General features: G+C 58.3%; 1 protein-coding gene and 1 non-coding gene across 2 annotated transcripts; one reads left to right on the forward strand and one right to left on the reverse strand.

Moving 5' to 3' along the window:
* The first annotated feature begins 548 nt into the window (after positions 1-548).
* On the forward strand, positions 549-11,287 carry FSD2 (fibronectin type III and SPRY domain containing 2). The gene is made up of 13 exons (XM_056114088.1): positions 549-568; positions 2,750-3,359; positions 3,497-3,592; positions 4,541-4,771; positions 5,376-5,398; positions 6,110-6,231; positions 6,959-7,114; positions 7,231-7,365; positions 8,153-8,303; positions 8,494-8,627; positions 9,260-9,398; positions 9,868-10,044; positions 10,657-11,287. Exons 2-13 carry the CDS (start codon positions 2,793-2,795, stop codon positions 10,907-10,909), a joined length of 2,184 nt encoding a protein of 727 aa, XP_055970063.1. The 5' UTR covers positions 549-568; positions 2,750-2,792; the 3' UTR covers positions 10,910-11,287.
* Positions 11,288-12,226: 939 nt separating this feature from the next.
* Positions 12,227-12,353, reverse strand: LOC130023824 (small Cajal body-specific RNA 15). The gene has a single exon (XR_008792494.1). It is a non-coding gene; the product is annotated as a small Cajal body-specific RNA 15 (non-coding RNA).
* Between the last annotated feature and the right edge of the window lie 654 nt (positions 12,354-13,007).

Below are 13,007 nucleotides of genomic sequence, written 5' to 3' on the forward strand. Positions count from 1 at the left end.
CGCGAGGGGCGGGTTCGGCCCCGCCAATGGGAAAGCCGAGCGTCCGCGAGGGACTCCGCCCCGGCCGGACTGCGCGGACCTGAGGAAGTACCGGGAAGTTTCGCCGACCTTGGCTGCCTCCTGTCCAGGGGCTTCGCGCAGTGCTGTCCAGGGGGGTGGCTGCCTGCTCAGAGCCCAGCAGTCTTGAGTCGAGACCAGCCGACCCCCGCACCTCCAGGGCCACGGGCTCCAGGCCCTGTACTTCGGGTGGTCACTGGCCGCAGACCCCAAACTTGATCCAACTTAGGAGTTCCTAGTGAGAGCCTCTAGCAACAAGCACCGGGTTGAACCGTGAGCAGTTCAACAAGCTTTCGTCAAAAAAAAAAAAAAATCAAAATCCACGAGCACTGGTTTTTGTTCAAGTGTCAGCTCCCCTGCCTGTTTGGGGGAGTCCAGGAGAACATGTTGAGGATGTCTGCCTTCCAAGTCCCCCAGCTCTCTTGCAGTTTTTCATGCGACTGCGTCCTAATGCTTCCAGGGATGCACAGACCCGCAGCTAAGGCCACTGGCCTAGGTCCACCTATTTAAGGTAATGGGGTGCAGCCCTTTCTCCATGGGGATGACGGAAGTGGTGGGGTGTCTCTCGAGACAGCAGTCCAGTTCGTGGGATGAGTTAGGAGTGGGAGTTGACCTGGGGAGGTGCTGCCTGCCAGCCTGAGTGCCCCGGGGAGCGGATGGAATCTGTTCAGGGACTCTGCTGGGTCCTGCCCACGTGAGTCGTGCTTGTTTGTGTCAGAGTAAGCCACCCTGCCTGGGGATTGAGCAGGGCCCTCCACGTGTGACACACCCAGCAGCTCTCCACCTCCTGGTGACACTGGAGCCTGTGGTCCCTTATTTGGGCTCTGATCTTCTGCAGGCCTGCTACTATTTGCAGGACTGGCTCAAGTTACTGCTGTGGGCAGAGGTCACCTTGAGGGCGGGAGGGAGCACAGGCCTGCAGTGGCAACTGCTTCCCCTTCCCTCTAGCCAGGAGTCACGGACCCCTCAGCTGGTAAGTGCTTCTCTACCTTTTTTTAAGTACTCAGGAACTGTTGGGAAGTGAAGGGCAGAGGCCTGGGTGTGAGCCTTCCAGGACATATGTTAGCTGATGGGGGCTCGCTCAGGTGCAGCTGGAGGCAGGGGTCCTTGCGAGCATTCTGGGGGTCCTTGTGTGTGGGGTCTGGTTCCCACTTCAGTTTGGGACCTCCTCTGCTGTGGGATCAGCCCTGTGAGTGGCTTTTTTCCCCCGTGGGTGCTGCATGCAGACAGGGCCCAGTTCTGTACTTGGATTCCGGTGCTAGAAAATGGCCTGCTTGTCCTCTCTCCCGGGCTGGGCCGGCTCCTCCCTCAGAGAAAGCTTTCTGGTGTGGCGAGGGCTGCACCAGACCCTGTTCGCAGCTGTTGTGCAAACTCTGCAGCCGGTCAGAGAGAGTTTTCTTGACTGCGCCTCAGTCACTAGAGTTCAGCAATGAGGCGTGGTGCTCATCAGTGCCCCAAGTTCAGACTGCTCTCTACCCAGGTGCTTCCTCCTTTCTTCAGCTGCCGCTGGGCAGCCAGAAACTGCGTGGAGCGTCCAGCCCACATACTACTGACATGACACTGACACCGTACCCGCACCCTTTGCCTGAACTCTGCTAGGGACAGGCAGTCACTGCGTCTGAATATCCAGTAGAAGTGATGGCCCAGGAAAGCCACACTCCGGGCAGAAACAGCTCTGCCTGGTCCTCAGAGAGCCTCAACTCTCCCAAGCCTGCAGTGTGACAGGCAGCCGAGGGCAGAGGGCAGAGGACAGAGGGCGGGGCCCTGCAGGAAACCTGGGAGTCGGAGCTGGAAGTAGCATCTCAGGGCAGAGTCCTGGGTAGCTGTGGACCCCTGTCCCTGGGTGCAGAGGGAGCAGTGCTGTTTGGGAGTGGACATGAGGGACCACAGAGGATGCCCATGGATAATGGGGGTAAGTGCCATGCTGAGGAGCTGGAGAGACGGCGTCTTACCACAGGGGAGACAATTGTCTGGCACTGCATAATGTCCCCTGGGAACTGCCAGGACTAATTCCCAAGCATAGAGCTAGAAGCGAACCCTGAGCACTGTGGGTACAGCCCAAACCCCAAACTCTCCCCACCAAATATATGGATTTATAATATCAGGAAGTAATTTATGCCTTTTTCCTGGGTGTAATAATCTATTGTGATCATTAGATTAAAAAAATTTTTTTAATAATTTTTAAAAATGATTTTCCCACACCCAGCAGTGCTGCGTCCTAGCCCTAACAGAGCTCTGGGGACCATACACAGTGTCTGGGATGGAACCCAAGTCCCTGACCTATTGCCTACGTTGCCGGATTAGAGATTATTTCTCAGCGTCTGTGGACACTGTCACCATTATGGCACGTGAGAAATGTGGGGCACATTGAGGACCCCCATCCCGCGTAGGATAGTGGGGACTCTGCAGGCATGATTGTGGTTCCTCATGTCTTCCTATCAGTGATGGAGCACATCTCGCTTGCCTTGCACACGGCTGACCTGGGTTCAATCCCCGAGCAGCATCACGGGTGATCCCCGAGCACTGCCTGGTGTGGACCCCAAACCAAAAAATAAAATTATGGTAAATAAAGTAGGACTATCTGCCCTCACCATGTTGACACCGAAACATGCCTGTGAGCTGGTCCCGCAAGGTCCTCGGGGCAGTCCCTCCTTCGACTCAGTGCTTTCCCCCACCCCCTTCTGTGCCCTAGGACCAGCCACTGGTGGTTCCTGTCCAGGAGGACCCCTCTGGGTATGGAAGAAGAGGCTGCAGGACCCCCTGCCCCCCGTGACTGCCACTACTACCCCTTGGACCTGTACGATGCTGAGGACAGGCTGGCCCTCCTCCCCACAGACCTGGCCGGCCCGGCCCCGCATCGTCCGCAGGACAATGCTGAGGAGCTGGCCCAGTTGTACGGACTTGAGGACACGGAGGAGCTTGGGGACGAACTAGCAGAAGACGAGGTGCTGCAGCCCGGGCTGTGCGAGTTGGCACCATACTCCCTGAGGAGGAGCCAGGCTACCCATGAGCAGAGAGGCCGGAGGCCAGGCGGGGAAGCCATGGGGACCGAGGACCTGGGCTGGAGTGGCTGGGGCCCGGCTGGTGCATGCCAGGACCTGCGGGAGGCCTATCGGTACACGCACGGCCGCGCCAGTGAGGACTATGAGTGCTACGTCATCCCTGAGGAGGAGGACGAGGAGGAGGCGCCTGATGGCTTCTGCGTCACTTGCAGAATTCCCGTGAGAGGCTCTGAGGCAGCTTCTGAGGAGCACCGGGAGCATGAGGTGACCCCACTCAGCAAGGCCCTGGAAGGTGCCCGGGTGAGTTAGTCCAAGCCCACTCCTCCATGATGTCCTCCATGCTTTTCCCTGGTTGCTTGAGTCGAGTTGGCCAGCCCTGAGTACCCTGGACAGAAGTGAAGGGCAGTGCTGATGTGCCCTTGTCTCCTGCGGAACAGGACGAGATTCACAAGAACATGTACAAGCTGGAGCAGCAGATCCTGGAGATGGAGAACTTTGCCAGTCACCTGGAGGAGGTGTTCATCACTGTGGAGGTAGGGGCCGGCCTGGCCAGCTCTGCTCTGGGCTTCATCTGTGCCCCTGCTGCTGCCCGCTGACACGAACACACTCTGGGTCACACATGGATCTCACACACACTGGTCACACATAGGTCTCACACACACAAACACACAGTGGGTGAACACATAGGTCTCACACACATACTGGGTCACATGTGGCTCTCACACACACACTGTGTCACGTGTGGGTCTCTCACATACATACTGGGTCTCATAGGTCTCACACTGGGTCACACATAGGTCTCACACACACTGGGTCACATGTAGGTCTCACACACACAGTGGATCTCACACACACTGTCACACGTGGGTCTCACACATACTGGGTCACACGTGGGTCTCACACACACACTGGGTCAGATGTGGGTCTCACACACACTGGGTCACACGTGGGCCTCACACATACACCTTGGGTCACACATGGGTCTCATACACATACATGTTGGGTCATACGTGGGTCTCACACACACTGGATCACATGTGGGTCTCACACACTCTGGATCACACTGGGTTGGTTACACACACAGGGTCTCTCACAGGTTAGACACACACATGGGGTCCACACACAGAAGCTCACACATCTACCACCTTGGGTCATCTGCCTGCTGCCCCTCAGGCATTGAGCGCCCTTCCTCCCACTGCCATGATCCTTGTTTGGAGCTCATGGTTCTGGTGATTATGGGGGTCTTCTAGCAGCTGTCCGTGGCTATGGCCCACGCTTCCCATGGCAGCTGATTTGGACGCAAAATCACCCAGGGTGGTGCCGGGGAGCTGGAAAGGAAAAGGGGTGTGGGCAGGTTAGTCTTGCCCCGGTTCTGGATGGAGAGCCCTGATCCTCGCCCAGTGTCTACACAGTGGCCTCTCCTCAGCCCCCGGTTGGCTCCATCCTGGTAGGGACAGGGGCTAAGGTCTGCTGTCTTTCAGGAGAACTTTGGGAAACAAGAACAAAATTTTGAGTCTCATTACAACGAGATCCTGGAAACGCTGGCTCAGAAATACGAAGAAAAGATCCAGGTTCTCGGGGAGAGGAAGAGAGAGAAGCTGGGAGCCCTGTACAGGCAGCTGGTAAGCTGCGGGGAGAACCTGGACACGTGCAGGGAGCTGATGGAGACCGTGGAGGAGCTGTGCCACCAGGGCAAGGCTGAATTCCTCAGGGTAGGCCGCCCCACAAAGCCCCTCAGAGCCCTGGGCTGCGCTCAGGGATCACTCCTGCCAGGGGTTGGACCCAGTCGTCCACATGCAAGCAGATGCCCTCCCCACTGTCCTGCCACTCCTGCAATTCCTGTTTCTGGGGCCCCACTGAAGAGTCAGGCTTGGGCCAGGCAGAGACCCCATTTGTCGATTCCCGGAAGCTCCAGCTCAGCCTGCCCAGGTGCTGGGCTGCCCAGCTCCTCCTGTCGGAGTGGGGCTCCCTGTTTTTCAGGGACTCTCCCCAAGAAATCGGTCTAGGATTCAAAGGAGTAGCCTTGACTCCAGAGCGGCCATTACCCAACCCCCAGCAGCACTTCCCCTCTGACTCAGTGCGTGTGGCCCCAGACAGACACAGCGGACAGTGACGCCGGCACAGTGAGGGAAACTGGAAGCCACCCAGGCCGTTGGGCTTCCTCACGGGCACTGCAAGCCAGCCATGCTTTCAGGGGTGTCGGAGGGCGGGCAGTGGCTGGCATTCTCCCAGGTTCCATGTTTTACATGTTCCCCTATTAGTAGCTTTGGAAAAGAGATTGATTTCCAAAATCATTGTAACTTTTCTCCTTTTCAGGATGCTCTGGTGATGGCTGACAGGTAATTCTTCTGCTCTGAGCATGATCTTCTTGGTCTAGACACCAAATATTCAGACTTGGTTGCATCAGGGGCAGGAGTGTGTCTCGGCTCTCGCATCTGCCCAGTGCTGACAGACTTGGGGCTGCAGTGCTCGACCCCTGATTGATTCTCCAGGAGGGGTCTCCATGGCACCCTTTTCGACAGCAACACCGCAGGGGCAAACAGTTCAGCCCATGACTGGGCACGACTGGCTAGCTGGAACATCACCCAGCCCTCCACCACAGGCAGAGATCGTTTTGTGGGAATTCTATAGAATAGGGTCGACAGCACCTTGGACATGGATTGAGGCTTGCTTGTACAGGTTATGAGGGTGGGCTTAGACACAGGACAGGCCTGGGGGATGAGTGGGCAGCCTGAATTCCAGCCCCGCCCCCACTGGGAACATCACCAGTGTGGCCCCAACCCAAACAGACAGGCACGTCCTCCATGGCCCCAGAGTCTGTCCGCCTGCAGGAGCCGTGGTGGGAACTCCCGGGTCCCATCCCAGGAGTCTTCCCAGATTCTGCAGCTGGTGGCCACATGCCCATCCTCATCCCGCCCCAGACCTGAGACACAAACCAAGGCCACTTGCCCCAGGCAGCCTTCTAGGTCAGCTGAGAAGCCACCAGGCCCATGGGGAGATGGGAGGGGCCCAGTATGGGGCCAGGCTTCCTGCCCAGTCTCTGCCCGCAGGCTGGGGGAGTTCCTGAAGACAGAGACGGACGTGGAGATCACAGGGCAGCCTGACTTGGAGGACCAGACCTTGGACTTCTCGGATGTGGAGCAGCTGATGGAGCATATCCACTCCACCCCAGGTGCGCAGCTCACCCATGGGTCCACATACTCACACCCATGGCATCTATGCACCCACAGCTTCAGCATCCGTGCACCCACACCTGCAGTATCCACATATCCGTATCGAGACACCCACACCCACAGTGTCCACACATCCACTCCACCCCAGGTGTGCATCTCACCCATGGCTTCATGCCCCGATACTAGCTAGCTTCCTGCGCTGTGAGTGCAGGAATTCCAACAGCTCAAAGCTGTCACTCCAGGGGACACAGGCTAAACACTCAGGATGGGCCACCTCACTCTCAGGGGGCCCTCAGGAGCCTAAATGGCTTTGAAACCCGAGTAAGCTGGCGATCAGCCCAGCCCTGTTGTGCCCAGATGGGTGAGCCTGGCCAGTTGTCTGGCCCCTGTGGCCTGGCTCCCCATGGCTGTGCAGTAGATGTGTGGTTCCCTATGGGCGTCAGGCATGAAGCTGCCAGGGGCATGTATGTTCAGCCAGTCACTGGGACTAAACTGCTCATGAGAATGTGCTATGGGGCTGGAGAGACAGCTCTGGGAGGGCGCTTGTTGGATCAACCCGCTGGGACAGCGACACCGAACAGAACCATGACATGACCTCCAGTTTCCTGCACCGTGACTTTAATTTTCGTCCTTGTCCACTCTGCACTCCGCTGCCTTGCCAAAGCCACAGGTCCACAGAGGGCCAGGGCAGGGGCCTCCTTCATTCTTGCTTTTCTCTCTTTCTAGCTCCATCCGCTCCCGTGATAAACCCACAGGCCCCCAACTCGGCCACTGGGTCATCGGTGCGCGTGTGCTGGAGCTTGTACTCGGATGACACGGTGGAGAGCTACCTGCTGAGCTACCGGCCCGTGAGGGATGGCTCTCCCGGGACTGAGTCAGCAGGTAAGGTGGGGCCCACTTGTGCTGTGGGCGTTGGGGGGCTGAAGTGCAGGGCCGGAGCTTGGCACAGGGAATGCTGAGCCCTTGGGCTTGGATCTTGCCCGTGTTTGTTTTCCCAGAGCTAACGATGACTGTCAAAGAGACGTACTGCTCTGTGCGAAACCTGGCCCCCAACACCCAGTACGAGTTCTGGGTCGTGGCTCAAAACCAAGCCGGGTCTAGTCCCGCCAGCGAGCGAGCCGTGTACATGACAGGTGAGGCCAGACCATCCTCCCGGGACTGGGTCCTGCCTTGCTCAGGGGGGCAGCTCGAACCGCCAGTTTCTTCCCCTGATCCCCATGTCTATGCCTGGGGGGTAGGGGCTGTGTCCCGTAGGAAGGCCCGCAGCACTGCTGTGCCCTCTAATGTGGCCGCTTGCATCCTGCTGAGCTTCTCTCCCTGTCTTGACAGGGTCACAGACCCTTCCCGGCTCAGGCTGTGGGTTTTGGGGGGATCCCTCCTGGTCCTCAGGCTGGCCTGTTCTGCCATGTGTACCTGAGGCAGCAGGAGACAGCGAGCTTCCGTGGGGTTTTTAGGAGACTCCCCCCCCCACCCCCCCACCCCCCCCCCCGCGATCCCTAAGGCCACACCTCCAAAAACCATCCCTGGGGGCTGGAGCGATAGCACAGCGGGTAGGGCATTTGCCTTACACGCGGCTGACCTGGGTTCGATTCCCAGCATCCCATATGGTCCCCTGAGCACCGCCGGGAGTAATTCCTGAGTGCAGAGCCAGGAGTAACCCCTGTGCATCGCCGAGTGTGACCCAAAAAGTAAAAAAAAAAATCCCTGGGGGAGGTGTAAACAGATTGAGGGGCTGGGGGGGTGCACACATGTAGGGATGCTCTTGTAAAACAAAGAGGTGCTTTAGACCTGGGGGCGGCGGCATCTCGGCTGCACTATCTCAGATGCACTGCACTGGGCGGTGGTGGGATCTGGGAGTGGGGGGGTATGGGATGATTCTGGCATGGGACTGCTCTGAGCAGAGGCTGCCCACTCCGACAGCGCCCTCCCCTCCGGTCATCAGGACCCGGGAACTGCGGAGCTGCGAGGAGGCCGCACTCATCTGCTGGGACTCGGGGAACCTCAACCCTGTGGACTCGTACACGGTGGAGCTGACCCCCGAGGAGACTCCTGACATGTCGGGTGTGACTGAGTGCGTGCGGGGCACTTTCGGTCTCGAGGGGCTGTAGCTGGGTGGAGGGAGGTGGCCGGGGCCAGCCCAGAGCCAGGCGTGTGCAGAGAACCCGCATCCGTGCGTCTTCGCCCCAGGAGCTGCAGCTCACAGGCCGCCTGGGCAGTGAGGAGTGGCTGGGCAGCTGTGCTCACCCTCTGCCTGCCTGCAGGTCTGTGGTGGGCATCCCCACCTGTGAGGCCCTGGTACAGCTACAGCCACGGCAGAGGTACACCATCTCCGTGCGGGCCCTCAACGTGGGGGGACCCAGTGCCCGCAGCCAGCCCGCCACCGTGCACACCACAGGTCAGTGTTCCAGTGACAGTGCTACGGGGAAATCAAAGCACCAAGGGATCCCAGATGAGGCCAGGCATGGGTCAGGGTGGGAGTTGTGCCGGGCCCTTGTGGTGGATCCCAGCAGCACTGAGTGTGGCCCTGAGCCCAACAGAACTCAGGTTTCTCTCCAGACTCAAGACGTGTCCCTGTGTAAGGGGATGAGCCCCCAAGTGGGCTCAAGGAGCTTCCTGGGGTTCTGCCATCAGCCAAGAAGTCCGTGAGTATGTCCCTGCCCTGCTGGGTAAGCAGAGACCACCTGTCCTGCTCTGGTGGGCGAGCCAGGCACAGGTGTTCAAACAGGCAGTGGGCAGGGCGCCTTAAAGTCAGGTGGGAGGTAGGGTCAGGTACGCCCACTGCCCATGCCAGGAGAGGCACTTGGTCAGTCCCCGCAGGGAGCATCGCCTCAGGCTGCAGAGGCATAGGTGTGGGGCTCCAGAATGTTCCATGGCTTATTTGATTACCCACTCCTGGTGGAGCCTGAACTGTGGCCCCATGGGTATGAGCCTGAGAGGCATCACCCACACCACCTGAGGGAGTTCATCCTGGGAGCTGGGCACCGTGTGCAGACAGCAGGTGTGGGGCAGCTCGGTGCTCCCCCACAGGCAGCTGTTTCCCCCTGGACCCCAACACCTGCCACCCCTGGCTGAGCATCTCCGAGGATGAAGACGGACTTAGGGTGGTGCGACGTGAGCAGAAACGCGCCGAGAAGGGGCCGCCCCCCAGCAGCACCCGCTTCTCCAGGTAGCCACTCGCAAGGGTGGGGCAGGAGATAGGCACAGACAGGCCATGGGCACTTGGCAGTGAAGTTAGGCAGAGCCGGAGCAGTGCCACGTCCCCTTAGAACTGGAGCTCTGAGTTTGGGGCGGTCTCCTTCTGCAGTGTGGGCACTGCTTACCCAAGGCGGGGCACTGAGGGCAGGAATGACCACTGGAACTATCTTGGGGAGCAGTGTGAGGTTTGGGGGGCCTCTGCGAGAGTTCCCTTTGTGGAGAGGTTTGGGGGCATCTGAGCCTGGGGGTCTGCTGGCGTGCTCCGCCTGGTGGGCAACAGAGACTGGGGTGCTGCCCATGCCCCACTGCCTTCTGGGAACCCAGACTGTGGTCAAACCTGCCTCCACGACTGCTCTGCCCCTCCCCCTCCAGCATCTGGGGGGTGTGGGGTGCTGCTACCAAGTGAAAGTCATCCCCAGTCACATTTCTCCATCTCACAGGTGTGTCGCTGTCCTGGGGAACCTGATTCCCGTCCGAGGCCGCCACTACTGGGAGGTGGAGGTGGACGCGCATCTGGACTACACAGTAGGCGTGGCGCTGGGGGACGTGCCCAGGCAGGAGGACCTGGGGGCCAACCGCCTCTCCTGGTGCATGCGACACACATCGGCCAGGCCACGGTGAGCGCTGTCTGTGGCCAGGTGGATGAGCCTTAAAGGCCCACGTTGTCCACTCTGGGGGATCTTCCAAGTAGTGCCAAGTGGTGCTGATGGGCCCTGTAGTGGTAGAGTGCAAACTCAGGCTCTCATGCACACTGGGCACACCCTCTAGCCCTTTGAGCCATTACCCCTACCCATCTCGTGTTCTGCTTTATGCAAGAAGGGCCAGAGAGATGGCTCACTGGGAAGAGCACACACTCAACATGAAGAAGGTCCAGCTTTGGTCCCCCCAGGAACGCCAAAAAGAACCCCCGAAACAACCAAGAGTAAAATGTTTCTGAGGACAGTTTGGAGAACGCGGCTTTAGAAGGCCTGTTGCTTTGGCCATGTAATACCATATAATCATAGGAGTGCGGAACAGGGGCAAGAGAACAGCAGGGAGGTGTTTGCCTTGTTCACGGCAGACCCAGGTTCCACCCTGGCACTCCAAGCGCACCCTCCACTGAGCTGGCCAGAAGTAACCCCCAAGCTCCACCTGGGGTGGCCCAAAAACAGATTATGAAACAGTGATGCTCAGTAAGGAGCCCTTCCGCGATCTCTGAAACTTCCTGACGCAAAGTGTTCCCTCCTCAGGCCCAAGTATGCGTTTCTGCACAACAAGACAACGCCAGACATTTGGATCACAGTGTCCCCGCGGAGGGTTGGTGTCCTCTTAGACTACGAGAACGCGAAACTCTCCTTTTTCAACGTGGACATTTCTCAGCACCTGTTCACCTTCAGCTGCCCATTTCCCCACTGCGTACACCCCTGCTTCTCTCTGGAGCAGCCCGGAAGCCTGAAGATACACCAAGGCATCCCTGTGCCCACATGGGCTGCTCTCTACTAGACCCAGGCCTTCCGCCCTCGCCCGCCCGGAATCCAGGAGCCCAGCACAGTACAGGCGCGTGGGATTAACTATCACGTCCCATGGCCGGAGTCTCGCGCTGCCCGCTACCACCTGTGACCGCGCCATGTTGCCTGCTGAGCTGTGGAGTGGCAGCGCGGACCCAGGACTGAGAGTCCTTTTTGCTATCCACAGTTACAGTCCACTCAGCAGTTCCTCATCAGCTGAAACTGCCTCGAGTAGCATTAGGACATGGCAAACGCAGCAAGTCTGAATTCAGGATTGTAAGGTTCTGTGGACTATTCCACACGGAATTTGGTGATCCTGGATAAAATCTCAGCGCCTGACATTTTCAATAAAATTTTATCTGGTAAAGAAAAGTTACAATTAGTTTTGACATTTAATATCCATTTAATTTATACAAGGCTCAAGACCAACTTCAAGGATCACAATTATTCCGCATTAAGGACCTTTATTCGGGACCAGAGAAACAGTACAGCATGTAAGGGGCTCGCCCTGCAAATACAGCCAACCACCTCATCTCCAGCACCATCAGGAATAGTACTGCAGGGTGTGGTCCAAACTCTGCTCCTCCCCCCCCACCCCCAGCCCCCCAAAAAGAAAGAACATTGTCTGAACATTTCTCATCTACAGGAAGTTTTTTAAAAAGTCTTAAAACAAAACCAAACAAAATAAGAGTCTTGAGTAAAATTTAAAATCTGGTGGGAGTAAATTTCAGGAAGGGGCAACATTACCTCAGAGCGCGTTCACCTGCTGACAAATCTGTTGGGGGGAAAAACATATTCACAAAGTCAAACCCTGTCACCACATCCCCCAATTACTGCACAGTTCAAAAAGGCACCTGTTCTGTCTTCTTGACCTCAGGAAAACTCTAACAGTAACAGATGTGTTACAGTGTGTAGCCTTTGGGAACGTCTTCAGACTCCACCTAGTACAGCTTTTATTATAGTGTTATGGCGCTCTGTGACTCTATTTTGACAAAGGTATGTTGAGCCTAAGGGGGGGGGGCGAGTTTCCTGTCTTTGGGTCTCTACCTTAGGGAGCTGAGCCAACAGGAGAGATGTGGGCCTGGGCCAGAGGGCAGTAGAGGGATAAGGGGCCTGACGGGCATGAAGTCCCCCAGCACCAACGGGGCTCGCTGCTGAGCACCGAGCCAGGAACAGCCCAGTCCCCCTACCCTGTCCACGCCACCTTCAAATAAGTCCAACTTCTCTGACTTATTTGGAAAGTCAACCCCTCCTTGCTTGGCGGTCAGTAAAGGAGGACCTCCTGGGGCCTGTCCCCTTCCTCCCTCTCCAGCTGTGTTGGTAGAGAAGCAGGCCTTGCGTTGACTGTGCCACAAGACCTGTTCTATCTACCTTTTCCATTTCGGAGGTCCGGAGCAGAGTCGGCTTGACTTCAAGGACTCCATTTGCTCCACCTCCAGAAGCAGAGGGGGGCGCCGGCATCTGATGGCGGCCCCCAGACGGCGGGGCCGGGGCGGAGCTGCTTGTCTGGGGGCGCACACCTGCCCCGGACCCAACACCCCGAGATTTCAATCACCCGGCAACTCCTCTCGGAGGATGGCCACTTCCGGGCACAGGCACCCTATTGTTACAATGTAACTATTATTGCAACGAGAGCGGCTCCTTCCTTCTGGCTGCTCAGCCAGACCCCCATCCAGCAAAGCGGGTGGGTGAGAGAGGGGTGTGCTCTGGAACTAAGTGCTCCCTGTCCTTGTCTCCCCAGGCCACGTGGCGTGGACGTCACATCTGGGCGCGGTGGGCCCGTCCTGCGTGGCTGACCACCACCACTGACCTGTTCGCCTCCGGGCCCGGGAGCCAGTTCGGGCGGGCAGCGCGCACCGCGATGTCCATCTCCATGTCCAGTGCCGAACCCCAGGCGGCCTCGCGGACCCGAAAGGCGCGAAGACACCCGGGCCGGCCTGGTCCCCTCCCTGCACAAGCCGGGGTGGCCGGACACACTGGAGGGCCCGTAACGGCGGGGAGGCGGAGGACGCAAGCGTGCCCCGAAGCTTCCAGATCCTTCCCACGGCCAAGAGTCGCCTCACACCCCCGCCCCCGCTGGCTGCGTCCGCCTA

Source organism: Sorex fumeus, unplaced genomic scaffold (assembly GCF_029834395.1).
Source record: "Sorex fumeus unplaced genomic scaffold, SorFum_2.1 ptg000024l, whole genome shotgun sequence".
Classification (NCBI taxonomy): Eukaryota; Metazoa; Chordata; class Mammalia; order Eulipotyphla; family Soricidae; genus Sorex; species Sorex fumeus.